Genomic DNA, 25,782 nt, shown 5'->3' with positions numbered 1-25,782 from the left:
CACCCTTCCAGGAAACACAGCTTCCTGCTGGCGGAGTAACCTGCAGTTTCCATGACAACACTCTGTTCCACTCACTCCCTTTAAAACAGTCTACAGATGCTCACCTACTGACTCTCCACTCTCTCCAGCTGAGAGCTAGACCGCTAGAGATCGACAGCACTGTAAAACCCGGAGCGGATCAGACCGCTGGGCTCTGGGAATCTGAGGGACGAGGGCAGGATGAGGGTTTTTTGGGGGGCGCGCGGGTGTCCTCACCGTTGTCGATCATGCGCTGCTTGGTGAGGATCATGAGCAGCCGGTCCACCTCGAACACACCCACCCCTGGAGTGATCACCACGGACATCTGACCCGTCCGGTCGAAGTTCCGGTTAATATAGTGCTTGTCAAACACTGGAATCACACACAAGACACAGCACCATCACTAGGACTGGAGCAGCAGTGCAGCAGAGAGAGAGGGGGGAAGAGGAATGTGAAGAGAGAGGCTGAGCCTGTCTCTCATTAATGCTCTATGTGTAAATGTATTATGATGTGTCTATAGTGTAAATGTCTGTAGATCTTATGTTAACTGTATTTTGGCACGCCATTGGTCATGCCAATAAAGCTTCCTAAACTGAATTGAGAGAGGGAGAGACAGACACGAACTACAGCAGGCCTCACCGTTGAAGGAGAGGTTGATGGCCTCCAGGTAGTTTCCCTCAGCGGCTGTGGAGTTGTGTCCCCTGGGGAAGTCCTCTGAAATGCAGACACACATTATTAAAACAGACGCTCCTCGGGAGCCCCGCCCTGAGCTGCCCCTCCCCTCCGGGCCCGCGCACACCTGTGCCCTGCAGCCGCACCAGCACGGGGTACTGGATAAACAGCTTCTTAATGGTGACCAACAGAGACGTCCACTCCTCGCGCCGCTCGTTCTGGGCCACCACCCTGCGTGCACACAGACACACGCGTGAGAAATGAAATATTGACCCCCTTAATAAACAGGGAGTATTATCTTGCCAGCCTGTTACACACACACCACGCACAGGAGCAGCCCAGCCCTGCAGACCAGGGGGACGTCAGAACCTCCTTCGCCTGCAGGGAGGCCAGGAGGCTGCACTGTAGAACCCAGAAAGAGCTCAGCCAGGACCGCACTGCACTGCTCCAGACCTCAGCAGACCTGTTCTAGCCCAGGTCAATCCCACCATGTCCCCAAGAGCACTCAGTTTGTCATCTGTCACTGCTGATGACCATATATTCTCTACCCCCCCCCCTTCAGGCAATAACAGCTGCATAGACACAGCACTTCTCTCGGCAGCAGATACTCCAGCCCGTTACACACACACACCACACACAGGAGCAGCCCCGCTTCCCCACCACTCAGCCGCCATCCTGCACCAGCAGCCCAGCCGCCCTGAGCCCTGGCCGGGGGCTGCGAGGTGGCAACGCCCACCATGCTGCTCGTCACGGCCCGGCTGAGACCAGACCAGACCTGTAGAAGTCCTCGTAGAACCGGCCCTCGTGGTCCTGACAGATGGAGCCTCGGTGGATCTCGGGAAACTCCTCTGGAGGCAGGGAGCAGAGAGAGACAGGGTTTCAAAGAAACGTTGTAGAAGTTTCTTTTTTACTGCATGAGACGCAAGTCTGGTTCAGTTCCAGAGCAGAGAGGCAGGAGGCCGTACCGATAGTCTTGGCATCGTAAAACGTCCGTGAGAACAGCACGACCGTCACCTCGTGGCTGGAGTTCTTCTCCTGGGTAACAGAGCAGAAGACAAGAAGTAACTGACAGGCAGGCAGGCGAACACAGAGCAGAAGCCGGGACGCAGATGACAGGCAGGCAGGCGAACACAGAGCAGGAGCCGGGACGCAGATGACAGGCAGGCAGGCGAACACAGAGCAGGAGCCGGGACGCAGACGACAGGCAGACAGGCGAACACAGAGCAGGAGCCGGGACGCAGACGACAGGCAGACAGGCGAACACAGAGCAGGAGCCGGGACGCAGATGACAGGCAGGCAGGCGAACACAGAGCAGGAGCCAGGACGCAGATGACAGGCAGGCAGGCGAACACAGAGCAGGAGCCACAGGCAGGCGGGCAGGCAGGCAGGTAAGCGAACACAAAGCAGAAGATGACACATAGCTGAAAGGTAGGCTTTTGGGGAAAGAAATCTGATCTGACTGAGTCATTTATCAAGGATGAAACATGGTTCGCCAATTTCTTTGCCACCCCAGGGAGGGCACACTCAATGTCATGCTAAACACTGTTTTCAGTCTTGGTCACCAAACCACACCCAAAATATTATTGCCCTAGAAAGAGCTCAGAGTAGAGCTGCCTCAATGATCGTTATATACAGATTATGTCTCTATACTGACATCATCTTCAGAGATAAATCTCCTCAGCTGAACAGCTCCAGGGACTGTTTATCACTCAGTAGTGACACGAGCATCACAACTGGAAACTAAAAGGGGTTTCATTTGGGCTGGAGAACACGGGGAAACACGTTACACAAAGAGCTGTGGGTGTCTGGAACAGGCAGAACTCTGGGCTCTTTACGGCAGCAGCTAGACAACACGATAGACCCACTCAGCTCCTGGCTGAATGGCCACCCGCCTGTCAGCCTCTCGGGTCTCGAGCTCACTGCGAGACCAGCGGCGAGACGGGGTCCCGCACTGCGAGACCAGCGGCGAGACGGGGTCCCGCACTGCGAGACCAGCGGCGAGACGGGGTCCCGCACTGCGAGACCAGCGGCGAGACGGGGTCCCGCACTGCGAGACCAGCGGCGAGACGGGGTCCCGCACTGCGAGACCAGCGGCGAGACGGGGTCCCGCACTGCGAGACCAGCGGCGAGACGGGGTCCCGCACTGCGAGACCAGCGGCGAGACGGGGTCCCACTGCGAGACCAGCGGCGAGACGGGGTCCCGCACTGCGAGACCAGCGGCGAGACGGGGTCCCGCACTGCGAGACCAGCGGCGAGACGGGGTCCCGCACTGCGAGACCAGCGGCGAGACGGGGTCCCACTGCGAGACCAGCGGCGAGACGGGGTCCCACTGCACACCCACCTTCCACTTGGCAAACAGGTCGGAAAGGAAGCCGTTGACAGCCTTCTCAAAGTAAAGATCTCCTGCAGACCGGAGAGGAGAGAGAGCTCAGTGCATTGTCACTGAGCTGGAGATCACACACACAGCCCACAGCTAACACACAGATCACAGTTGACACAAACCTGACACACAGATCACACACACCTGACACTCTGCCCCACAGTTCACACACACCTGACACTCTGCCCCACAGTTCACACACACCTGACACACAGTTCACACACACCTGACACACAGTTCACACACACCTGACACTCTGCCCCACAGTTCACACACACCTGACACACAGTTCACACACACCTGACACACAGTTCACACACACCTGACACTCTGCCCCATAGTTCACACACACCTGACACTCTGCCCCACAGTTCACACACACCTGACACACAGTTCACACACACCTGACACTCTGCCCCACAGTTCACACGCACCTGACACTCTGCCCCACAGTTCACACGCACCTGACACTCTGCCCCACAGTTCACGCGCACCTGACACACAGTTCACGCACACCTGACACTCTGCCCCACAGTTCACGCACACCTGACACTCTGCCCCACAGTTCACGCACACCTGCCCCACAGTTCACACACACCTGACACTCTGCCCCACAGTTCACGCACACCTGCCCCACAGTTCACGCACACCTGACACTCTGCCCCACAGTTCACGCACACCTGCCCCACAGTTCACGCACACCTGCCCCACAGTTCACGCACACCTGACACTCTGCCCCACAGTTCACGCACACCTGACACTCTGCCCCACAGTTCACGCGCACCTGACACTCTGCCCCACAGTTCACGCACACCTGACACACAGTTCACGCACACCTGACACTCTGCCCCACAGTTCACACACACCTGACACACAGTTCACGCACACCTGCCCCACAGTTCACACACACCTGCCCCACAGTTCACACACACCTGACACTCTGCCCCACAGTTCACGCACACCTGACACACAGTTCACACACACCTGACACTCTGCCCCACAGTTCACACACACCTGACACACAGTTCACGCACACCTGACACACAGTTCACGCACACCTGACACTCTGCCCCACAGTTCACGCACACCTGACACACAGTTCACACACACCTGACACACAGTTCACACACACCTGACACTCTGCCCCACAGTTCACGCACACCTGACACACAGTTCACGCACACCTGACACACAGTTCACGCACACCTGACACTCTGCCCCACAGTTCACACACACCTGACACTCTGCCCCACAGTTCACACACACCTGACACTCTGCCCCACAGTTCACGCACACCTGACACACAGTTCACGCACACCTGACACTCTGCCCCACAGTTCACACACACCTGACACTCTGCCCCACAGTTCACACACACCTGACACACAGTTCACACACACCTGACACTCTGCCCCACAGTTCACGCACACCTGACACACAGTTCACGCACACCTGACACACAGTTCACGCACACCTGACACTCTGCCCCACAGTTCACACACACCTGACACTCTGCCCCACAGTTCACACACACCTGACACACAGTTCACACACACCTGACACACAGTTCACACACACCTGACACTCTGCCCCACAGTTCACACACACCTGACACACAGTTCACACACACCTGACACACAGTTCACACACACCTGACACTCTGCCCCATAGTTCACACACACCTGACACTCTGCCCCACAGTTCACACACACCTGACACACAGTTCACACACACCTGACACTCTGCCCCACAGTTCACACGCACCTGACACTCTGCCCCACAGTTCACACGCACCTGACACTCTGCCCCACAGTTCACACGCACCTGACACTCTGCCCCACAGTTCACACGCACCTGACACTCTGCCCCACAGTTCACACGCACCTGACACACAGTTCACACACACCTGACACTCTGCCCCACAGTTCACGCACACCTGACACACAGTTCACGCACACCTGACACTCTGCCCCACAGTTCACACACACCTGACACTCTGCCCCACAGTTCACACACACCTGACACTCTGCCCCACAGTTCACGCACACCTGACACTCTGCCCCACAGTTCACACACACCTGACACACAGTTCACACACACCTGACACTCTGCCCCACAGTTCACGCACACCTGACACACAGTTCACGCACACCTGACACACAGTTCACGCACACCTGACACACAGTTCACGCACACCTGACACTCTGCCCCACAGTTCACACACACCTGACACACAGTTCACACACACCTGACACTCTGCCCCACAGTTCACGCACACCTGACACACAGTTCACGCACACCTGACACACAGTTCACGCACACCTGACACTCTGCCCCACAGTTCACACACACCTGACACACAGTTCACACACACCTGACACTCTGCCCCACAGTTCACACACACCTGACACACAGTTCACACACACCTGACACACAGTTCACACACACCTGACACACAGTTCACACACACCTGACACACAGTTCACACACACCTGACACTCTGCCCCACAGTTCACACACACCTGACACTCTGCCCCACAGTTCACACACACCTGACACACAGTTCACACACACCTGACACTCTGCCCCACAGTTCACACGCACCTGACACTCTGCCCCACAGTTCACACGCACCTGACACTCTGCCCCACAGTTCACGCGCACCTGACACTCTGCCCCACAGTTCACGCGCACCTGACACTCTGCCCCACAGTTCACGCGCACCTGACACTCTGCCCCACAGTTCACGCGCACCTGACACTCTGCCCCACAGTTCACGCGCACCTGACACTCTGCCCCACAGTTCACGCGCACCTGACACTCTGCCCCACAGTTCACGCGCACCTGACACACAGTTCACGCACACCTGACACTCTGCCCCACAGTTCACGCACACCTGACACTCTGCCCCACAGTTCACGCACACCTGACACACAGTTCACGCACACCTGACACTCTGCCCCACAGTTCACGCACACCTGCCCCACAGTTCACGCACACCTGACACTCTGCCCCACAGTTCACACACACCTGCCCCACAGTTCACGCACACCTGACACACAGTTCACGCACACCTGACACACAGTTCACGCACACCTGACACACAGTTCACGCACACCTGACACACAGTTCACGCACACCTGACACTCTGCCCCACAGTTCACACACACCTGACACACAGTTCACGCACACCTGCCCCACAGTTCACGCACACCTGACACTCTGCCCCACAGTTCACACACACCTGCCCCACAGTTCACACACACCTGACACTCTGCCCCACAGTTCACACACACCTGACACACAGTTCACGCACACCTGCCCCACAGTTCACGCACACCTGACACTCTGCCCCACAGTTCACACACACCTGCCCCACAGTTCACACACACCTGACACTCTGCCCCATAGTTCACACACACCTGACACTCTTCCCCACAGTTCACACACACCTGACACACAGTTCACACAGTTCACGCACACCTGACACACAGTTCACGCACACCTGACACTCTGCCCCACAGTTCACACACACCTGACACTCTGCCCCACAGTTCACACACACCTGACACACAGTTCACACACACCTGACACTCTGCCCCACAGTTCACGCACACCTGACACTCTGCCCCACAGTTCACGCACACCTGACACACAGTTCACGCACACCTGACACTCTGCCCCACAGTTCACACACACCTGCCCCATAGTTCACACACACCTGACACTCTGCCCCATAGTTCACGCACACCTGACACACAGTTCACGCACACCTGACACACAGTTCACGCACACCTGACACACAGTTCACGCACACCTGACACACAGTTCACGCACACCTGACACACAGTTCACGCACACCTGACACACAGTTCACGCACACCTGACACACAGTTCACGCACACCTGACACAGTGGGAGAATGGAGGGATTCTACACCTCACCGTAAATATCGAAATCCCACATCTCACAGCTCATCTGGATGAAGATGTAGACCATCGCAGAGGTGGAGCGGAAGACCACCTGGAGAGAGTGAGGGAGGAGAGACTGAACAAGAGACCCCACCAAGCGAGTCTTCAGATCGAGCCTCCAGCGGTGCTGCTGAAGCCGGTCCCCTGGCTGCCTTCAGGAAGGCTGGATGAGCTCCTGGGCTCAGTTAGCTAAGAATGGCCACAGCAGCTGAATGGTGCCTCTCTTCATTTTCTAAGACCTGTCTTGTCTCTGCTGCAGCTCTGGGACAGCAGCCTGGACCTCAACAGCAGGAGCCCTGACCTGATCTGGACAAAAGGCTGATGTGGAGTTCCAGGAATTTTCCTGCGTCAGTTTCTGAATTTCTGCTACAACAGTTCAATCAGCACAGCCCGAGCAGGGCGACTCACCCGGCTGTCCTCACTGATGTAGCCACAGGTCACCTTCTCTCCTCGCACCCACAGCTCGCTGGCCTGGGCCCTGCGCCACACACACAGAGAGGAGCTCAAACCCACCCTGTTCGCCGCAGGAGGCAGAGAGGAGTCAGCGCGGACAGAGGAGGCAGGAGCCCTACCTGATCCCAGCAAACTCCACCTTCTGTGTCACATAGGCGCAGGTGCTCACCTGGACACAGAGGAGACATCAGGGCACAACGGCCAACCTCCTGGAGCTCAGTCTCTCTCACTCCCTTGCACGCGCACTCACTAGAGCACACTTTCACACACTCTCATTCACACTCACTCCCTCGCACTCTCTTACACACTCGCACTTACTTCCTCACACATTTGTGCACCCCCTCACACACTTGCGCACTCCCTTTCACCCTCTCGCACACACTCTTCCACACTGGCACGCTCTCTTGTTCTCACTCCCCCGCACACTTGTGCACTCCCTCACATTCTCTTGTAACACTCTTTTGCACATGGGCACACCCCCTTATGCGCACTCCCTTGCACACTCTCTCTCTCACTCTCCGCACACTCACCAGGCTCTTTTTCAGGCGCCACATGTCCCCTCTCCCGATGTACTGGTCCTTAAAGGTCAGCTCCACCAGGTCCAGGGTCACATCCTGTCAGAGACCACTCCCAGTTAGAGACGCCACGCTGCCCACACCGGCCCACAGGGGGCGCCTGCCGTAGCCTCTACTTCCCTGACTGCGCATTCAGAGCCCGCTGTGCTGTCAGCACCTACAGCTGAACTCAAGTGCTGGACAGAAGACCAATTGAACCCAGTTTCTACAATCCCAAACCATGGCTCACTACAGGACAGGGCTGGTCCCTGACTCCTTACAAGTGCTGCAGATTGCCCAGCAGTGACCCAGCGACCCCTGGCCTGGCTGTACCTTAGGATCCACGATATTGACGAAGACATCCTGGTAGGCCCGCAGTTTGAAAGCCTGGGCGACGGTCTGGTCTACGCTGATGGTCTCTGAAAGACAGTGCAGCGCTATCCAGAGGCGGCAGGCTGTAACTTAAGTCCTCACAAGCCTTCACCTCCGTCACACTGAGCAGAGAACAATCACCCTTATCGGCAGACAGGGGGTGCAACAGGCACAACACACACCCCAATTCTGCCCCCGACCCACACTGAGACCTTCCCTGCAGAGAACTGGCACTCCCACAGGGTCATCAGGGCTGACACGTCTCACATCTATCCCACCCCAGACCACACCCACTGCAGCACCGACCTTTCTGGAGGTCCTCCTTCAGACTCTTGACCTGCAGCAGAAGAGGACTGGAGAGACAGGCAGAGAGAGAGGAGCAGGGAGGGACAGGCAGAGAGGGAGAGGAGCAGGGAGGGACAGGCAGAGAGGGAGAGAAGTGGCAAGTTTTAAAGATGAATAATTGTAAAACTTTCAGAAACCTTTAGCTTCCAACAAAACAAAAGCACGAGTGAAAATGGGCAGTTCTACTTGATGTCACTAGAGGGCACTATTTGCTACAAGATGACCCATATATTAAAGATGTAGTGTATACATTTACATGCCAATTGTATTCTAAGATATTTATAAATCTGTCTACACAACAGTTTTTACAGATATACACCTACATGCTGATCTGTGTAGAATGAGTTCTGTTTATCTTTACCAGAAAGGCCATCTGCTCATGTACTGACAGGGTGTAAGGTCAGTTTTGTACACAGTGACCTAGAACATAATATGTACAGTGTCTGTCCTGCACTATTCTCTGCAGTGAGGCTGTGTGCAGTGTGTGTCTGTCCTGCACTGTGCTCAGCAGGGGGGCTGTGTCAGTGTGTGTCTGTCCTGCACTGTTCTCTGCAGTGAGGCTGTGTGCATGTGTGTCTGTCCTGCACTGGGCTCTGCAGTGGGGCTGTGTGCAGTCTGTGTCTGTCCTGCACTGGGCTCTGCAGTGGGGCTGTGTGCAGTGTGTGTCTATCCTATGCTGTGCTCAGCAGGGGGGCTGTGTCAGTGTGTGTCTGTCCTGTGCTGGGCTCTGCAGGGGGGCTGTGTGCAGTGTGTGTCTGTCCTATGCTGTGCTCTGCAGTGGGGCTGTGTGCAGTGTGTGTCTGTCCTGCACTGGGCTCTGCAGTGGGGCTGTGTGCAGTGTGTGTCTGTCCTGCACTGGGCTCTGCAGTGGGGCTGTGTGCAGTGTGTGTCTGTCCTGCACTGGGCTCTGCAGTGGGGCTGTGTGCAGTGTGTGTCTGTCCTGTGCTGGGCTCTGCAGTGGGGCTGTGTGCAGTGTGTGTCTGTCCTGCACTGGGCTCTGCAGTGGGGCTGTGTGCAGTGTCTGTCTGTCCTGCACTGGGCTCTGCAGTGGGGCTGTGTGCAGTGTGTGTCTGTCCTATGCTGGGCTCAGCAGGGGGGCTGTGTGCAGTGTGTGTCTGTCCTGTGCTGTGCTCTGCAGTGGGGCTGTGTGCAGTGTGTGTCTGTCCTGTGCTGGGCTCTGCAGTGGGGCTGTGTGCAGTGTGTGTCTGTCCTATGCTGGGCTCTGCAGTGGGGCTGTGTGCAGTGTGTGTCTGTCCTGTGCTGGGCTCTGCAGTGGGGCTGTGTGCAGTGTGTGTCTGTCCTGCACTGGGCTCTGCAGTGGGGCTGTGTGCAGTGTGTGTCTGTCCTGCACTGGGCTCTGCAGTGGGGCTGTGTGCAGTGTGTGTCTGTCCTGCACTGGGCTCTGCAGTGGGGCTGTGTGCAGTGTGTGTCTGTCCTGCACTGGGCTCTGCAGTGGGGCTGTGTGCAGTGTGTGTCTGTCCTGCACTGGGCTCTGCAGTGGGGCTGTGTGCAGTGTGTGTCTGTCCTGTGCTGGGCTCTGCAGTGGGGCTGTGTGCAGTGTGTGTCTGTCCTATGCTGGGCTCAGCAGGGGGGCTGTGTGCTGTGTGTGTCTGTCCTGTGCTGGGCTCTGCAGTGGGGCTGTGTGCAGTGTGTGTCTGTCCTATGCTGTGCTCTGCAGTGGGGCTGTGTGCAGTGTGTGTCTGTCCTATGCTGTGCTCTGCAGTGGGGCTGTGTGCAGTGTGTGTCTGTCCTATGCTGTGCTCTGCAGTGGGGCTGTGTGCTGTGTGTGTCTGTCCTATGCTGGGCTCAGCAGGGGGGCTGTGTCAGTGTGTGTCTGTCCTGTGCTGGGCTCTGCAGTGGGGCTGTGTGCAGTATGTGTCTGTCCTATGCTGGGCTCTGCAGTGGGGCTGTGTGCAGTGTGTGTCTGTCCTGTGCTGTGCTCTGCAGTGGGGCTGTGTGCAGTGTGTGTCTGTCCTATGCTGTGCTCTGCAGTGGGGCTGTGTGCAGTGTGTGTCTGTCCTATGCTGTGCTCTGCAGTGGGGCTGTGTGCTGTGTGTGTCTGTCCTATGCTGGGCTCAGCAGGGGGGCTGTGTCAGTGTGTGTCTGTCCTGCACTGGGCTCTGCAGTGGGGCTGTGTCAGTGTGTGTCTGTCCTATGCTGGGCTCTGCAGTGGGGCTGTGTCAGTGTGTGTCTGTCCTGTGCTGGGCTCTGCAGTGGGGCTGTGTGCAGTGTGTGTCTGTCCTATGCTGTGCTCTGCAGTGGGGCTGTGTCAGTGTGTGTCTGTCCTGTGCTGGGCTCTGCAGTGGGGCTGTGTGCAGTGTGTGTCTGTCCTATGCTGTGCTCTGCAGTGGGGCTGTGTGCAGTGTCTGTCTGTCCTGCACTGGGCTCTGCAGTGGGGCTGTGTGCAGTGTGTGTCTGTCCTATGCTGGGCTCAGCAGGGGGGCTGTGTGCAGTGTGTGTCTGTCCTGTGCTGTGCTCTGCAGTGGGGCTGTGTGCAGTGTGTGTCTGTCCTGTGCTGGGCTCTGCAGTGGGGCTGTGTGCAGTGTGTGTCTGTCCTATGCTGGGCTCTGCAGTGGGGCTGTGTGCAGTGTGTGTCTGTCCTGCGCTGGGCTCTGCAGTGGGGCTCTGTGCTGTGTGTGTCTGTCCTGCACTGGGCTCTGCAGTGGGGCTGTGTGCAGTGTGTGTCTGTCCTGCACTGGGCTCTGCAGTGGGGCTGTGTGCAGTGTGTGTCTGTCCTGTGCTGGGCTCTGCAGTGGGGCTGTGTGCAGTGTGTGTCTGTCCTATGCTGTGCTCTGCAGTGGGGCTGTGTGCAGTGTGTGTCTGTCCTATGCTGGGCTCAGCAGGGGGGCTGTGTCAGTGTGTGTCTGTCCTGTGCTGGGCTCTGCAGTGGGGCTGTGTGCAGTGTGTGTCTGTCCTGCACTGGGCTCTGCAGTGGGGCTGTGTGCAGTGTCTGTCTGTCCTGCACTGGGCTCTGCAGTGGGGCTGTGTGCAGTGTGTGTCTGTCCTGTGCTGGGCTCTGCAGTGGGGCTGTGTGCTGTGTGTGTCTGTCCTGCACTGGGCTCTGCAGTGGGGCTGTGTGCAGTGTGTGTCTGTCCTGTGCTGGGCTCTGCAGTGGGGCTGTGTGCTGTGTGTGTCTGTCCTGCACTGGGCTCTGCAGTGGGGCTGTGTGCAGTGTGTGTCTGTCCTATGCTGTGCTCTGCAGTGGGGCTGTGTGCAGTGTGTGTCTGTCCTGCACTGGGCTCTGCAGTGGGGCTGTGTGCAGTGTGTGTCTGTCCTGTGCTGGGCTCTGCAGTGGGGCTGTGTGCAGTGTGTGTCTGTCCTATGCTGTGCTCTGCAGTGGGGCTGTGTCAGTGTGTGTCTGTCCTATGCTGTGCTCTGCAGTGGGGCTGTGTGCAGTGTGTGTCTGTCCTATGCTGTGCTCTGCAGTGGGGCTGTGTCAGTGTGTGTCTGTCCTATGCTGTGCTCTGCAGTGGGGCTGTGTCAGTGTGTGTCTGTCCTGCACTGGGCTCTGCAGTGGGGCTGTGTGCTGTGTGTGTCTGTCCTATGCTGGGCTCTGCAGTGGGGCTGTGTGCTGTGTGTGTCTGTCCTATGCTGGGCTCTGCAGTGGGGCTGTGTGCAGTGTGTGTCTGACCTGTACTCATCATTGGGGTGAGCGATCTCCACAATGTCTCCTATCGTCACCTGAGGAAACACCTTCGGATTCACCATCAGCTCATCATCTGGGAAAACAGTTCAGACCAAACATCATCCCGATATTCATGGACTGTAATACGTCAGCTCTGCTCCTGCAGACAACCCTCAGTGAAGAAGACAGACTCCCCTACCCTCAGCAGCGGGGGTGACCATGAGCAGCAGACCTGACCACAGTGCTGCAGTGAAACCCAACGCTTGCGGAGAGACAGGGGTCTCACTCACCACTGCCCCCGAAGCCTCTCTTGTGGACGACCAGCTTGTAGGACTTGTTGGTCCTCATGGTGCTGCTGAGCCTGCCTGAGCCGAGCCCGTGAGGTACAGAGTCTGGACTGACCCAGAACACGCAGGATCACACCTGTTCACAAGAACACGAGACGCGTCATGGAGAAAAACAAGCCACTGAGAAATCCTCACTCCTTCAGGCCCTGTTGCTCTGTTAAAGTTCAGCAAAGGAGCTGAGCGACCTGTTGCAGACACCCACCCACAGCTCGCAGGGGTCGTACAAGGATCCTGGCCACCTCTCATGGACACAGGAAATGTCTATTTCACGCGTGATAGGCACAGAAGTTTCCTAAGTTCAGAATTTATCATCAAGAGCCGCTTATGTCCAGATGCAGCGACAGAGTCTCGGCTTTCATACAAGCTAAGATCCCGTATCACACCCTAATGGGACCTGCACAGGATCAGGGCTGAACCACTGTCTCCCGGGTGAGCTAAGCTCGGCAGGCGCCCGGACCGACACCCCGGACACGGAACCAGCCTCCTCCATGCAAGAGGTGTGCGCCCCCACACTTACCCGCTGTACTAATCTGAACGCGTCTGAGTTCTCGAGTCCAGCCCAAACTGACCAGCCCAGCGGCATTAACATCATCACTCCTTCTCGTCTCCGACTGCTCTGCCTTCCTGCCTTGTTTTGGTTCCGCTAGACACAAACGACTGGTGTCACCGGTTTTCCGCTCCGGGTAGGCACATGAGCCCCGAGCCTTTCTTTAGTTCCACTCAGCTGGAGGGAACGCTTTGCACGGGCACAGACGGCATCTGCGCACATACTGTATACTGTGCTGTCAGAGACTTAATATCGACTTTCTTAAAAATGTAAAAAAGTGTTGTCGAACACTTCACCTTCATAACAAGAAGTTATGTTCTTAAGATTTTTTTGTAAACCAATTTAAAATAATGTTTTTTTGCGTTTGCATAAGAGGGAGTGTTTATGAAATAAAGCGACCTGTTCAATCAGTGATATGTTGACGCTGTGTGGAGAGCAGACTCCTGGGCTCAGAGCAGCCTGGTGCTCACAGGGGCTCAGCGTTGGTCTGAGGCTTCTGTGTGGAGAGCAGACTCCTGGGCTCAGAGCAGCCTGGTGCTCACAGGGGCTCCACGCTGGTCTGAGGCTGCTGTGTGGAGAGCAGACTCCTGGGCTCAGAGCAGCCTGGTGCTCACAGGCTCAGCGCTGGTCTGAGGCTGCTGTGTGGAGAGCAGACTCCTGGGCTCAGAGCAGCCTGGTGCTCACAGGGGCTCCGCGCTGGTCTGAGGCTGCTGTGTGGAGAGCAGACTCCTGGGCTCAGAGCAGCCTGGTGCTCACAGGGGCTCAGCGCTGGTCTGAGGCTGCTGTGTGGAGAGCAGACTCCTGGGCTCAGAGCAGCCTGGTGCTCACAGGGGCTCCGCGCTGGTCTGAGGCTGCTGTGTGGAGAGCAGACTCCTGGGCTCAGAGCAGCCTGGTGCTCACAGGGGCTCCGCGCTGGTCTGAGGCTGCTGTGTGGAGAGCAGACTCCTGGGCTCAGAGCAGCCTGGTGCTCACAGGGGCTCCGCGCTGGTCTGAGGCTGCTGTGTGGAGAGCAGACTCCTGGGCTCAGAGCAGCCTGGTGCTCACAGGCTCAGCGCTGGTCTGAGGCTGCTGTGTGGAGAGCAGACTCCTGGGCTCAGAGCAGCCTGGTGCTCACAGGGGCTCCGCGCTGGTCTGAGGCTGCTGTGTGGAGAGCAGACTCCTGGGCTCAGAGCAGCCTGGTGCTCACAGGGGCTCAGCGCTGGTCTGAGGCTGCTGTGTGGAGAGCAGACTCCTGGGCTCAGAGCAGCCTGGTGCTCACAGGGGCTCCGCGCTGGTCTGAGGCTGCTGTGTGGAGAGCAGACTCCTGGGCTCAGAGCAGCCTGGTGCTCACAGGGGCTCAGCGCTGGTCTGAGGCTGCTGTGTGGAGAGCAGACTCCTGGGCTCAGAGCAGCCTGGTGCTCACAGGGGCTCAGCGCTGGTCTGAGGCTGCTGTGTGGAGAGCAGACTCCTGGGCTCAGAGCAGCCTGGTGCTCACAGGGGCTCAGCGCTGGTCTGAGGCTGCTGTGTGGAGAGCAGACTCCTGGGCTCAGAGCAGCCTGGTGCTCACAGGGGCTCAGCGCTGGTCTGAGGCTGCTGTGTGGAGAGCAGACTCCTGGGCTCAGAGCAGCCTGGTGCTCACAGGGGCTCAGCGCTGGTCTGAGGCTGCTGTGTGGAGAGCAGACTCCTGGGCTCAGAGCAGCCTGGTGTTCACAGGGGCTCCGCGCTGGTCTGAGGCTGCTGTGTGGAGAGCAGACTCCTGGGCTCAGAGCAGCCTGGTGCTCACAGGGGCTCAGCGCTGGTCTGAGGCTGCTGTGTGGAGAGCAGACTCCTGGGCTCAGAGCAGCCTGGTGCTCACAGGGGCTCAGCGCTGGTCTGAGGCTGCTGTGTGGAGAGCAGACTCCTGGGCTCAGAGCAGCCTGGTGCTCACAGGGGCTCCGCGCTGGTCTGAGGCTGCTGTGTGGAGAGCAGACTCCTGGGCTCAGAGCAGCCTGGTGCTCACAGGGGCTCCGCGCTGGTCTGAGGCTGCTGTGTGGAGAGCAGACTCCTGGGCTCAGAGCAGCCTGGTGTTCACAGGGGCTCCGCGCTGGTCTGAGGCTGCTGTGTGGAGAGCAGACTCCTGGGCTCAGAGCAGCCTGGTGCTCACAGGGGCTCAGCGCTGGTCTGAGGCTGCTGTGTGGAGAGCAGACTCCTGGGCTCAGAGCAGCCTGGTGCTCACAGGGGCTCAGCGCTGGTCTGAGGCTGCTGTGTGGAGAGCAGACTCCTGGGCTCAGAGCAGCCTGGTGCTCACAGGGGCTCCGCGCTGGTCTGAGGCTGCTGTGTGGAGAGCAGACTCCTGGGCTCAGAGCAGCCTGGTGCTCACAGGGGCTCCGCGCTGGTCTGAGGCTGCTGTGTGGAGAGCAGACTCCTGGGCTCAGAGCAGCCTGGTGCTCACAGGGGCTCCGCGCTGGTCTGAGGCTGCTGTGTGGAGAGCAGACTCCTGGGCTCAGAGCAGCCTGGTGTTCACAGGGGCTCCGCGCTGGTCTGAGGCTGCTGTGTGGAGAGCAGACTCCTGGGCTCAGAGCAGCCTGGTGCTCACAGGGGCTCAGCGCTGGTCTGAGGCTGCTGTGTGGAGAGCAGACTCCTGGGCTCAGAGCAGCCTGGTGCTCACAGGGGCTCAGCGCTGGTCTGAGGCTGCTGTGTGGAGAGCAGACTCCTGGGCTCAGAGCAGCCTGGTGCTCACAGGGGCTCCGCGCTGGTCTGAGGCTGCTGTGTGGAGAGCAGACTCCTGGGCTCAGAGCAGCCTGGTGCTCACAGGGGCTCCGCGCTGGTCTGAGGCTGCTGTGTGGAGAGCAGACTCCTGGGCTCAGAGCAGCCTGGTGCTCACAGGGGCTCCGCGCTGGTCTGAGGCTGCTGTGTGGAGAGCAGACTCCTGGGCTCAGAGCAGCCTGGTGCTCACAGGGGCTCCGCGCTGGTCTGAGGCTGCTGTGTGGAGAGCAGACTCCTGGGCTCAGAGCAGCCTGGTGCTCACAGGGGCTCAGCGCTGGTCTGAGGCTGCTGTGTGGAGAGCAGACTCCTGGGCTCAGAGCAGCCTGGTGCTCACAGGGGCTCCGCGCTGGTCTGAGGCTTGGCCTCCTGTCTGAAGTGAGCTGTCAGCTGGCTGGCAGATTTCATACGAGTATCGGAGAAGACAAGCACTCAGACAGAACTCCGCACACCCCAGTCACCTCCTCCCCACAGATAGAAACTGCAAGAGCTTTACAAGCTTTACAATTTACAAATCAGGGCAGCTGACAGCGAGGGGGGGGGGGGGAGTCAGGTGGGGTGTCATGGGGCACCAGTGCACAGACACTGCTCTGAGGACAGCTTTGTGCTCCTAATTAAATTTTATTTATTTATATGTATTAATTTATTGTGAACTACTTGGGGAAACTGTAAACAAGATGTTCTCCTCTTGGAAAAATGGGGTGTAGGCAGCAGACAGTTGAACTTTCTGAATACAGTGGAGACAGAGGGATGGAGAGAACTGGAGAGGACTGGGAGACAGCGGAGAGATAAAGGAGAGACTGGGAGAGGGAGAGGAGGGACTGAGAGAGAGAGAGGAGAGAGAGGAGTTGCACTGGGAGAGAGAGAGGAGAGAGAAGAGGGACTGGGAGAGAGAGGAGGGACTGGGAGACAGAGGAGAGAGAGGTGGGACTGGGAGAGAAGGGAAAAGAGAAAGGTAGGGGCTGGGAGGGAGACAGAGAGAGAGACACACAGAAGGTGAGTGTGCTGTGCTGTGTCTAAAGAGATCCTATAAGTATCTCCATGCTGGAGCTTAGCAGTAGTGAGCACATGGTCACAGCTTGACACAGTGTGTCCAGCATTTCTTCATCATCTTCATCAGTTCAAAGAAAAACGAAGACAAGCAGATGAGCGTGGGTTGACAAAACCACTCAGACAGTTACTTAGAAAGCTGAGCTGTGAGTTCAGGGGATGGACACGCTGCAGGCACACGTGTTGCTGTATCTGGCCTACAGGGGGCGAGCTGTGCCTCAGCAGAGACTCTGCACATCTGCAACCACACGAAGGGACCAGCAGGGTTTCAGGAACGTGACTGCGCTGTGCTCTGCTTTCCCATCACACTCCACAGACACTGTGTTGCTACAGAGGATTAACTGCTGTGTCTTAATCCATGACCAAAAAAACAAAGAAGCTTTCATATTATAAACAAGGTTAAAACTATTAAAACAATTTCTTTCAGACATACTTCCTTCTTCCTCTGTGTATCTGTCTACCTAATCTACAATAAAAAGTAAAAGAAAAAAAGTAAAACAAGAACATACAGAATAAACTATAGGGCAATCAGACATAGGTCCTAGTAAAAGGTGGGTTTTCAGTTTAGATGTTTCCGGAAGGCATTCCATACCAATGAAGCAGTGCCAGAAAAAGCACAGTCTCCTAAAGTCTGAGATTTAGTCCTGGGGACAGTGAGCAGAGGACAAGCCTCCACTGAGCAGAGCCTGCAGGAGGGAGTGTAGACATAGAGGAGCTCAGAGGTGTATGATGGAGCTAGATTGTAACCTTAGAGCCTTTAAAGTCAGTAACAAGATCTTATATTGAATATATGACTTTACAGGACACCAATGTATAGAAACTTAGGTATAGGAGTAATATGTTGCCAGCATCTGGTGTGAGTTAGTGGTCTATCTGCAGAGTTTTGGACAAATTGCAGCTTACTGAGAAGAGTGTTAAGGAGCCCAAAGAACAAAGAGTTGCAGAAATCAAGCCTTGATGTTATAAATACGTGAATCCAGCACTCAGCATCAGACATTGGTGGAAACTGCCCATTTTGGGCAATATTTCTAAGGTGAAAAAAATGTCCTCATTAAATTTTTCAAGTGGGGCTCAAAAGACAGGAGAGGATCAAGCGTGACTCCCAGATTCCTGACAATGACTGGAAGGCAGCAACCTTTACTGTGAAGCTCTCACGCATGATTGACTGGGACGTGGGGGATTTAGGAGGGCCAAGGAGGAGTGGAACCAGTTAAAAACAGAACCACTGATAGACAACAATGTCTGCAAGCACATGAGCAACACTGAATGAGCTACTTATCAAAAGCTGCATTAAGTTTGAGGAGCATAAGAATAGTTATAGCCCCCAAGTGAGACGCAATAAGTAAATCATTCACAACCCTGACAAGAGCAGTCTCAGTGCTATGATTAGAGCTAACACTGGACTGGTTCAAACAGATCATTCACTATCATGTGAGCCTATAATTGAAGTGCAACCACAGGTTCTGAAACCCTAGATAGGAATGGTCATTTGGAAAGTGTTCTGCAGTCCATGGACCAGAATCCGAGCCAGGATGCTTTAGTATTGGAGTGGCTGACGCAGTCTTGAAATTGAAGTTGAAGTTACCACACCCATGGAAAGGGAACAGTTGATGGTGTTGACAATTAATGGGCAGGTGACTTGAGGGCATGTTTTCAGTAAAGATGTAGAGGTGGGATCTAGACAACAAGAAGTTGTTTTGCGGCTGTTGATGATTTTTATAAGTTGATCTGAAGTAAGTAAGCCACATTGAGAAACCTCTGGTACAGAGGGAATGTCAATGGAAAAGCTAGGGCTCAGACAGTGGTCCAAATCAGCTACCTAAGAACGATCACAGGCAAGAGAAGCCTTCCAGTCCACGGTCTGGGCGACAGTAGTTAATTGGTCGGAGGATGATTTCATCCAGATGTGTCTTAAAGGAAACCAGGGTATCAGGGTAGCTTGTCCCAGACCCCCACCCCCTTTTGTTAAAGTGCCTCCTGTTCTCACTTTTGACTCTGTCAGAGCCTGGTGAGCACACCCAGAGCACTCAACACACACTCATCTGCACAGTTCTCAGGGACGAAAACACACTTTGCTTCTGTTTTGTTCTGTTCTGCTTCTTTGTTTCTTGTTGCCATCACAGCTGATTTTGCTTCTTTAAATGTTCACAGTGATTTTCGGGAAGAGGAATGGAACAGAACGCCTTTGACCCTGGAGCAAGGAGCACAGACAGTGCTTCTGTTCGCACAGTCACTCGCCCTGTCCCTGCCTGCTGGGGCTGAGGGCTGACATATCCCACCAGAGGGGACAATCAGTGTCTCCAGGTACACACCAACCACGAGCCTGCCCTCTCTGCAGGGGTAAGCTTTCTGATAATGTAAGCCTGGGATTGCTCGCAGGGGTGCAGAGACTAGAGAAACACACACACAGAGAGAGAGAGAGAGAGAGAGAGAGAGAGAGAGAGAGAGAGAGAGAGAGAGAGAGAGCATACACATATCTCGGTCTCACCATCAGCTCTAAAGCACCTTGAACTGAACTGAACTGAACTGAGAGAGAGAGAGAGAGAGAGAGAGAGAGAGAGAGAGAGAGAGCCCCCTACTGGTCGACCAGCTGTCCTTCTCACAGGGAGCAGGTCGCGGCCAGTGACAGCCCAGGCCTCTCTAGCGCTGTGGTTCCTCTCAGAGGGTCGCTGGCCGGCAGCCTGTCAGCAGTGCTGGGGCTGACTGTGTTATAACTCCATTAACACACTGCACAGAGAGCTCTGCAGGTGCGCACAGCAAGCTCATACCAAAGGGCAACATTCTACACCAAATCCTATTAAGACGTGCTGACAGCTAAGAGACTAATTTTGATTTTAATTCCTCCTAATGTTGGCTTTTTTGTGTTTCTTGTGTTTCAGAGCTGGCAGTCTGGGCAGGGCTCTCTCTCACCACTGGTTATAGGGGGTTTAGTAGGGGCTGGTGACCTTGTCTTTACTGTAGGGAATCTGCAACCCCTCTCTCTCACTCGCTGACAGACTGTAGAGGCCCTTCTCTGCTAGGAACACAGGGACAAGACACCAGCAGCTCTCTTCCACCTTCCTGTGCGGAGAGACTGAGGCCTGTGGTTGGGACAGAGCAGAGACTCAGGACAGACCTCACACCACACTGCTCGCAGCTTCTGTTTATTTGCAAAGTGAGACAAAAATAATTCATGGATTTTAAAACAAGTGAGCACACCGTGTCTTAGTCACATCAGTTAGATGTGTCCAGATGTGTCAAGGGTGTTCAGTGTCTCTTCAGGTATGTCAGTGAGTGGCCAGGGTGTTCAGTGTCTCTTCAGGTATGTCAGTGAGTGGCCAGCTGTGTCCAGGGTGTCTTGTGTCTCTTCAGGTGGGTCAGTCAGTGTCCAGGTGTGGCCAGGTGTGTTCAGTGTCTCTACAGGTGTGTCGGTCAGTGTCCAGGTGTGTCCAGAGTGTCTTGTGTCTCTTCAGGTGGGTCAGTCAGTGTCCAGGTGTGGCCAGGTGTGTTCAGTCTCTCTACAGGTGTGTCAGTCAATGTCCAGGCGTGGCCAGGGTGTTCAGTGTCTCTACAGGTGTGTCAGTCAGTGTTCAGGTGTGTCCAGGGTGTCTAGTGTCTCTTCAGATGTGTCAGTCGGTGTTCAGATGTGGACAGGTGTGGCCAGGTGTGTTCAGGGAGTCCAGGTGATGACCCGGATCGCAGTGGCGGCTGCACGGCTGATAATTTCGTTGGTGTCATGGCGACGGGTCTCTAGCAGCTCCACGTGGCCCAGCAGCTCCTGCCTCGCGGGAGGGGCTTCTGCCAGGGCAGTGAGGGCGCGCAGGGCATTGGCACACACATCAGTACGCGGGCTGCTCACGAGCGCCAGGAGGGACGTGATGGCACCTGCCTGCAGGGCCAGATATTTCCCTGCCGAGACAGCAGAGAGACAGGAGGGGGCGTGAGAGAGACAGGGGGGAGAGAGGAGAGAGAGAGGAGGGGGGAGAGACAGGAGAGAGATGGGAGAGAAACAGGGGAGAGACAGCAGAGAGACAACAGACAGGAGAGAGACAGCAGAGAGACAGGGGAGAAAGACAGGGGAGAGACAGCAGACAGGAGTGAGACAGCAGAGAGACAGGGGAGAAAGACAGGGGAGAGACAGCAGACAGGAGAGAGACAGCAGAGAGACAGGGGAGAAAGACAGGGGAGAGACAGCAGACAGGAGTGAGACAGCAGAGAGACAGGGGAGAAAGACATGGGAGAGACAGCAGACAGGAGAGAGACAGCAGAGAGACAGGGGAGAAAGACAGGGGAGAGACAGCAGACAGGGGAGAGACAGCAGAGAGACAGGGGAGAAAGACAGGGGAGAGACAGCAGACAGGAGTGAGACAGCAGAGAGACAGGGGAGAAAGACAGGGGAGAGACAGCAGAGAGACAGGGCCAGCAGGTAAAGGAGACGCAGCTGGGAGTGCTCCTGAGACAGGCGCTCTGCCTACCCTGCGTGGTGATGGCCGCGTTCATGAGCGAGCCGGCAGCGCTGGCGCTGACGTCAGGGTGGCTGTCACTCAGCAGGCCCACCAGCACGGGGATCACGCCCTCCTCGCACACTCGCACCTTCCCCTCCAGAGGGACGCTGCCAGGAGCACAACCAGAGGACCTGTCACAGCGCAGGCTGGCCGGGCTGGGGTGGATCACACACGCCTCACACACAGGCGAGCTGAGCTCTCACACAGATACACAAATACACACACACTCTCACAGGTAAACAAATATACACACTCTCTCACACACATTTATACACAAATACGTACACTGGCAGGCTCAAGAGGGAGTGGCAGTTACAATTACTGCCACTAGAGGCCACTGTACAGTCACCAGTTCCTTGTAAATAGCCACACCAGAAGTCACTGACTTGGTTAAGTGTGGGGAAAATTCACATTCTCTCATGGGTGTAGAAAAGGCACAGGCATCTTGTTTTTTAAGGGTGTGCCAGTGCGAGGCTGCCTTTTTCTTTTAAGTACCACAGAAAAAGAACCAAAATCAAGATGCCCAGATTTTGCTCTGTGGCCTGAGTGCAGATCGCTGGGACCGATCCTTGAGGCTAGGGTGTGTGACACACACAGGGACACAAACATACACACTCTCTCACACACTTTCTCTCACTCTGCTCCTCCTGGCCTCAGGGTGCGGTGAGTTCATGAGGTCATCTGTTACAGACCCACAAAAAGCAGTCACACTGCTCCAATAAAGAGACCAATTAGTTCAAGTAGCCAATTAAGAGTGGAGGGTGAAGGAGTGGAGGAACAGCAACGTGCTTTAACTCCACAAGTCAGCTGAGAGCAGGCTCACAGCCCGAGTCGGGATCACCGCAGTGAAGACCTGAGGCCAGAGCAACCAGGACGAGCACGCGGGCACTGACCTCAGGCCGATCATGGCCCTGGCGGCCCGCTGGCGGATGCCCACAGAGGGGTGGGCCAGGCAGTCCCTCAGCGCCAGCACGGCATCGCTGGCCAGGGCGGCCAGGGCGTCCACGCGCAGGCAGGCGGTCAGCGTGTCCAGGATCAGCTCCTGCACCTCCTCACACTCCTCCTGCAGCTTCAGGACCAGGCGCGGCACCAGCCCTGCGTCCACGACGCTGAGCGCTCCTGCACAGACGGGAGGAGAGAGACGGAGGTGTTCAGGGAGAGCAGGGGAGGGCAGAGCACTGACACCCCCACCAGGGAGGAGGGCTCCCCTCAAGGGGCATATCCCACTTGCGTTCTCTTCTACTCAGCAGCAGGGCCACGCAATCCATTAAGGTCCAATTAAATAATGAAGGCTCAACCAAGCCGTTAACGTACTGTTGGATCACTGCCTTCTATGGGCAGGGTATGGAAAAAGGCAGAGCTGCGGGCGGAGCTGGTCATTTCTCCCAGCGGGAGTCTCTGAGGAGTGCAGCAGTGCAGTCTGCGTGTGGCCCTGCGTCCTGGCTCCACTCCACTGTCCTGAGCTGTGTGCTGGGTAAAGGTGGCAGCAGGAGAGGCTGACCCCCGTGGGCCCAGCCCACAGGACCTGCACACAGCTACAGTCTGACAGCAGCTGGCTAAGTCTGCCCGACTCCATAACTGCGCTCAGCTATGTATGTTTCTCTTGCTTGTTTACAAACCCGAAGAACTGCCAGCCCTGGTTGCTGGTGGACAGGCAGATGGGGAGACCAGCGGGGAGACCGGCAGACAGACACTCAGCTGTGTGACGGGGAGAGGGGTGGTGATGTATGGACCGGGGGCTGGTCACTGCTCTTGGTTGTAGGCCAGTTAACACAGCGACAGCCCCATGGCCCCCTGTCACACAGACAGCAGGACGGCACACTCCACCATCAGCAACATGAAAAATTAGAATATTCTTCAGGACATCTGTAGTTATTCATTGAAAGGATGACACATTTTTTAAAGAGGTTCATATTCCTGTCAAAGCTTTTCCCATAATTCAGTTTCAGCTGTTTCCTGGATGTGCTGTTCCATTTCCTGTCTGAGACGCCGCTGTTGTTCTTCTGTAAAGCCTTTGATTAGTTAAACTGCAGGGTGAGTAATGAGTTTGGTCTGAGGAGGGTCAGTCAGCTCTCTGTTGTGTGGACAGTGAGGGGGAGAGTGTACTGTATATCCTCCCAGCCTGAGAAAGATGTGTATAACTGAGAGAGAATAATTCACTGTGTTGAAAACTAGGTCAGAGAGATGGGAAGCAGGCAAGCGTGCAGAGAACACACAGCCCCTCTCCTCATCTCCAATTAAACACTAAACACCACTTCCCCCTCTCCCCTCTAGATCCCTTCTCCTCCCCTGTTTCTCCCTCTCTCCCTTCACCCCCAGTCTCTTCCTCTGCTCTGTCTCAGACGTATCGTGCTGTGTCCTGCGTGTCTGTTTTAGACGGGGCCGCCTGCTCACCACACACTGAGGCCGGGAGAGACAGAAAGCACAGAGTATCTGGGACAGCAGCCAGACAGATGCACAGACACACAGGGCAGGTGGAGAGAATATGGACAGATAGCTTACCGGCAGGGAGGATTCTAGTGAAATCTAGGCAATCCCACTGTGATTGGAGCTGGGTCCCCTATCAACAGCAGCAGAACTATGTCGCTGCATGTGTGTATCAGCCAGGCCAGCTGATCTCAGTACGGAATCTGCCTGGAGATGGTCAGTCTCTGTGCGTCTCCTACAGCGTTACAAGTACTCCATTCACCCTGTGTTTCTGCTGTGCCCTGAGCACAGCTGTGTCAGGAGAAAACAGGGCTGCCTTGCCAGGTCATGAGAGACAGGGAGAGGCAGGACAAGGACAGAGAGTGATCACTATTACTGCTACTTTCAAGCACTATTAGTTCTCAAAATCAACTTAGACCATTAGCTAAAAGGCCAGGAGCAGAAACACAGCGCAGCACAAAATTCCCGAGCAGTAGAGAGGTCGAAGGGACAGAACAAAGCCCTGTCTGGTCTACTGAACAACAGTACACAAGCCCAGCCCCTGCAGGACTGCAGGACTACAAGGACTGCAAGTACAGAGCTACACTATAAACACCAGGGTGACAGAGCACTCCAGATTGAGAGAGTACTCAGACAATACACACTAGTTGAATATTTGACCAAAATAAAAAATAACAAACAAAAACAGACCCTGATGAAGTACAGGCTCAGTGACCACAGCCTGGCCATAGAAACTGGGCGACACAGGCAGACCTGGCTGCCCAGAGAGGACAGGCTGTGCTCCCACTGCCAGCGGGGAGAAATAGACACAGAGGTGCACTTCCTACTGCACTGTGACAGATACTCTGGGATTAGAGAAACATTCTTCCCGAAATTCAGAAATCTAATCCCAGAGTTCCCACACCTGCCAGAATCACAACGGGTCCCAATCCTACTGGGAGAGGGAGGAGGGAACTCAGTTGATCTGGCAGCCCAGTATATGATCTCCTGTCACAGCCTGAGGAACAGTGAGTCTGTCTCCCAATAATGCTCCAGCCGCCTACAGTATATGTCAATATTTTATAATATGTCTTTGTTGTAAATGTCTGTAACATGTCTGTAGGTTTTATTTTACTTCTATTTTGTTTTGTTCCATGTTAATTTTATTATTTTTATTTGCTTTGGCAACACTGATTGTACCCATTGGTCATGCTAATAAAGCACCTTGAATTGAAATTGAGTACAGAGCTACACTATAAACACCAGCGATAGAGCACTCCAGAGTGAGAGAGTACAGAGCTACACTATAAACACCAGGGTGACAGAGCACTCCAGAGTGAGAGTACAGAGCTACACTTTAAACACCAGCGATAGAGCACTCCAGAATGAGAGAGTACAGAGCTACACTTTAAACACCAGGGTGACAGAGCACTCCAGAGTGAGAGAGTAAAGAGCTACACTATAAACACCAGGGTGACAGAGCACTCCAGAGTGAGAGAGTACAGAGCTACACTATAAACACCAGGGTGACAGAGCACTCCAGAGTGAGAGAGTACAGAGCTACACTATAAACACCAGGGTGACAGAGCACTCCAGAGTGAGAGTACAGAGCTACACTTTAAACACCAGCGATAGAGCACTCCAGAGTGAGAGAGTACAGAGCTACACTATATACACCAGCAATAGAGCACTCCAGAGTGAGAGATTATAGAGCTACACTTTAAACACCAGTGATAGAGCACTCCAGAGTGAGAGAGTACAGAGCTACACTATAAACACCAGGGTGACAGAGCACTCCAGAGTGAGAGAGTACAGAGCTACACTTTAAACACCAGCGA

The 25,782-nt window shown here is 55.5% G+C and overlaps 2 protein-coding genes and 1 long non-coding RNA gene across 9 annotated transcripts in view; 1 reads left to right on the top strand and 2 right to left on the bottom strand.

Moving 5' to 3' along the window:
• depdc5 (DEP domain containing 5, GATOR1 subcomplex subunit) overlaps positions 1–13,407 on the bottom strand; it is a 47,755-nt gene extending 34,348 nt beyond the window's left edge. For 5 of the 6 annotated variants that reach the window (XM_069181893.1, XM_069181898.1, XM_069181894.1 and 2 more), the window contains exons 1-15: positions 13,254–13,407; positions 12,680–12,812; positions 12,396–12,483; positions 8,726–8,772; positions 8,381–8,466; positions 8,024–8,107; positions 7,613–7,662; positions 7,449–7,518; positions 7,014–7,092; positions 3,032–3,093; positions 1,656–1,725; positions 1,466–1,538; positions 818–921; positions 658–732; positions 256–390 (exon numbers count right to left, since the gene is read on the bottom strand). In XM_069181893.1, coding sequence (XP_069037994.1) covers positions 256–390; positions 658–732; positions 818–921; positions 1,466–1,538; positions 1,656–1,725; positions 3,032–3,093; positions 7,014–7,092; positions 7,449–7,518; positions 7,613–7,662; positions 8,024–8,107; positions 8,381–8,466; positions 8,726–8,772; positions 12,396–12,483; positions 12,680–12,737 — 1,081 coding nt within the window. In that variant the 5' untranslated portion in view covers positions 12,738–12,812; positions 13,254–13,407. The remainder of the gene's footprint in view (positions 1–255; positions 391–657; positions 733–817; positions 922–1,465; positions 1,539–1,655; positions 1,726–3,031; positions 3,094–7,013; positions 7,093–7,448; positions 7,519–7,612; positions 7,663–8,023; positions 8,108–8,380; positions 8,467–8,725; positions 8,773–12,395; positions 12,484–12,679; positions 12,813–13,253) is intronic. The other variant, XM_069181895.1, reaches the window with a different exon arrangement.
• Positions 1–20,134, top strand: part of LOC138224475 (uncharacterized) — a 31,496-nt gene extending 11,362 nt beyond the window's left edge. The window contains exons 3-4 of the long non-coding RNA XR_011182959.1: positions 19,206–19,394; positions 19,934–20,134. This is a non-coding gene — a long non-coding RNA (uncharacterized lncRNA). The remainder of the gene's footprint in view (positions 1–19,205; positions 19,395–19,933) is intronic.
• A 47-nt stretch (positions 20,135–20,181) lies between these two features.
• Positions 20,182–25,782, bottom strand: part of rsph14 (radial spoke head 14 homolog) — a 77,533-nt gene continuing 71,932 nt past the window's right edge. For both annotated transcript variants that reach the window (XM_015365950.2, XM_006640165.3), the window contains 3 exons: positions 22,432–22,657; positions 21,509–21,645; positions 20,182–20,942 (listed from right to left, as the gene is read on the bottom strand). In XM_015365950.2, coding sequence (XP_015221436.1) covers positions 20,704–20,942; positions 21,509–21,645; positions 22,432–22,657 — 602 coding nt within the window. In that variant the 3' untranslated portion in view covers positions 20,182–20,703. The remainder of the gene's footprint in view (positions 20,943–21,508; positions 21,646–22,431; positions 22,658–25,782) is intronic.

This window comes from Lepisosteus oculatus, chromosome 22 (genome assembly GCF_040954835.1).
Source record: "Lepisosteus oculatus isolate fLepOcu1 chromosome 22, fLepOcu1.hap2, whole genome shotgun sequence".
NCBI classification, from domain to species: Eukaryota; Metazoa; Chordata; class Actinopteri; order Semionotiformes; family Lepisosteidae; genus Lepisosteus; species Lepisosteus oculatus.
Note: the sequence above shows the minus strand (reverse complement) of the source record. Positions and strands in the feature narration are given on the sequence as shown.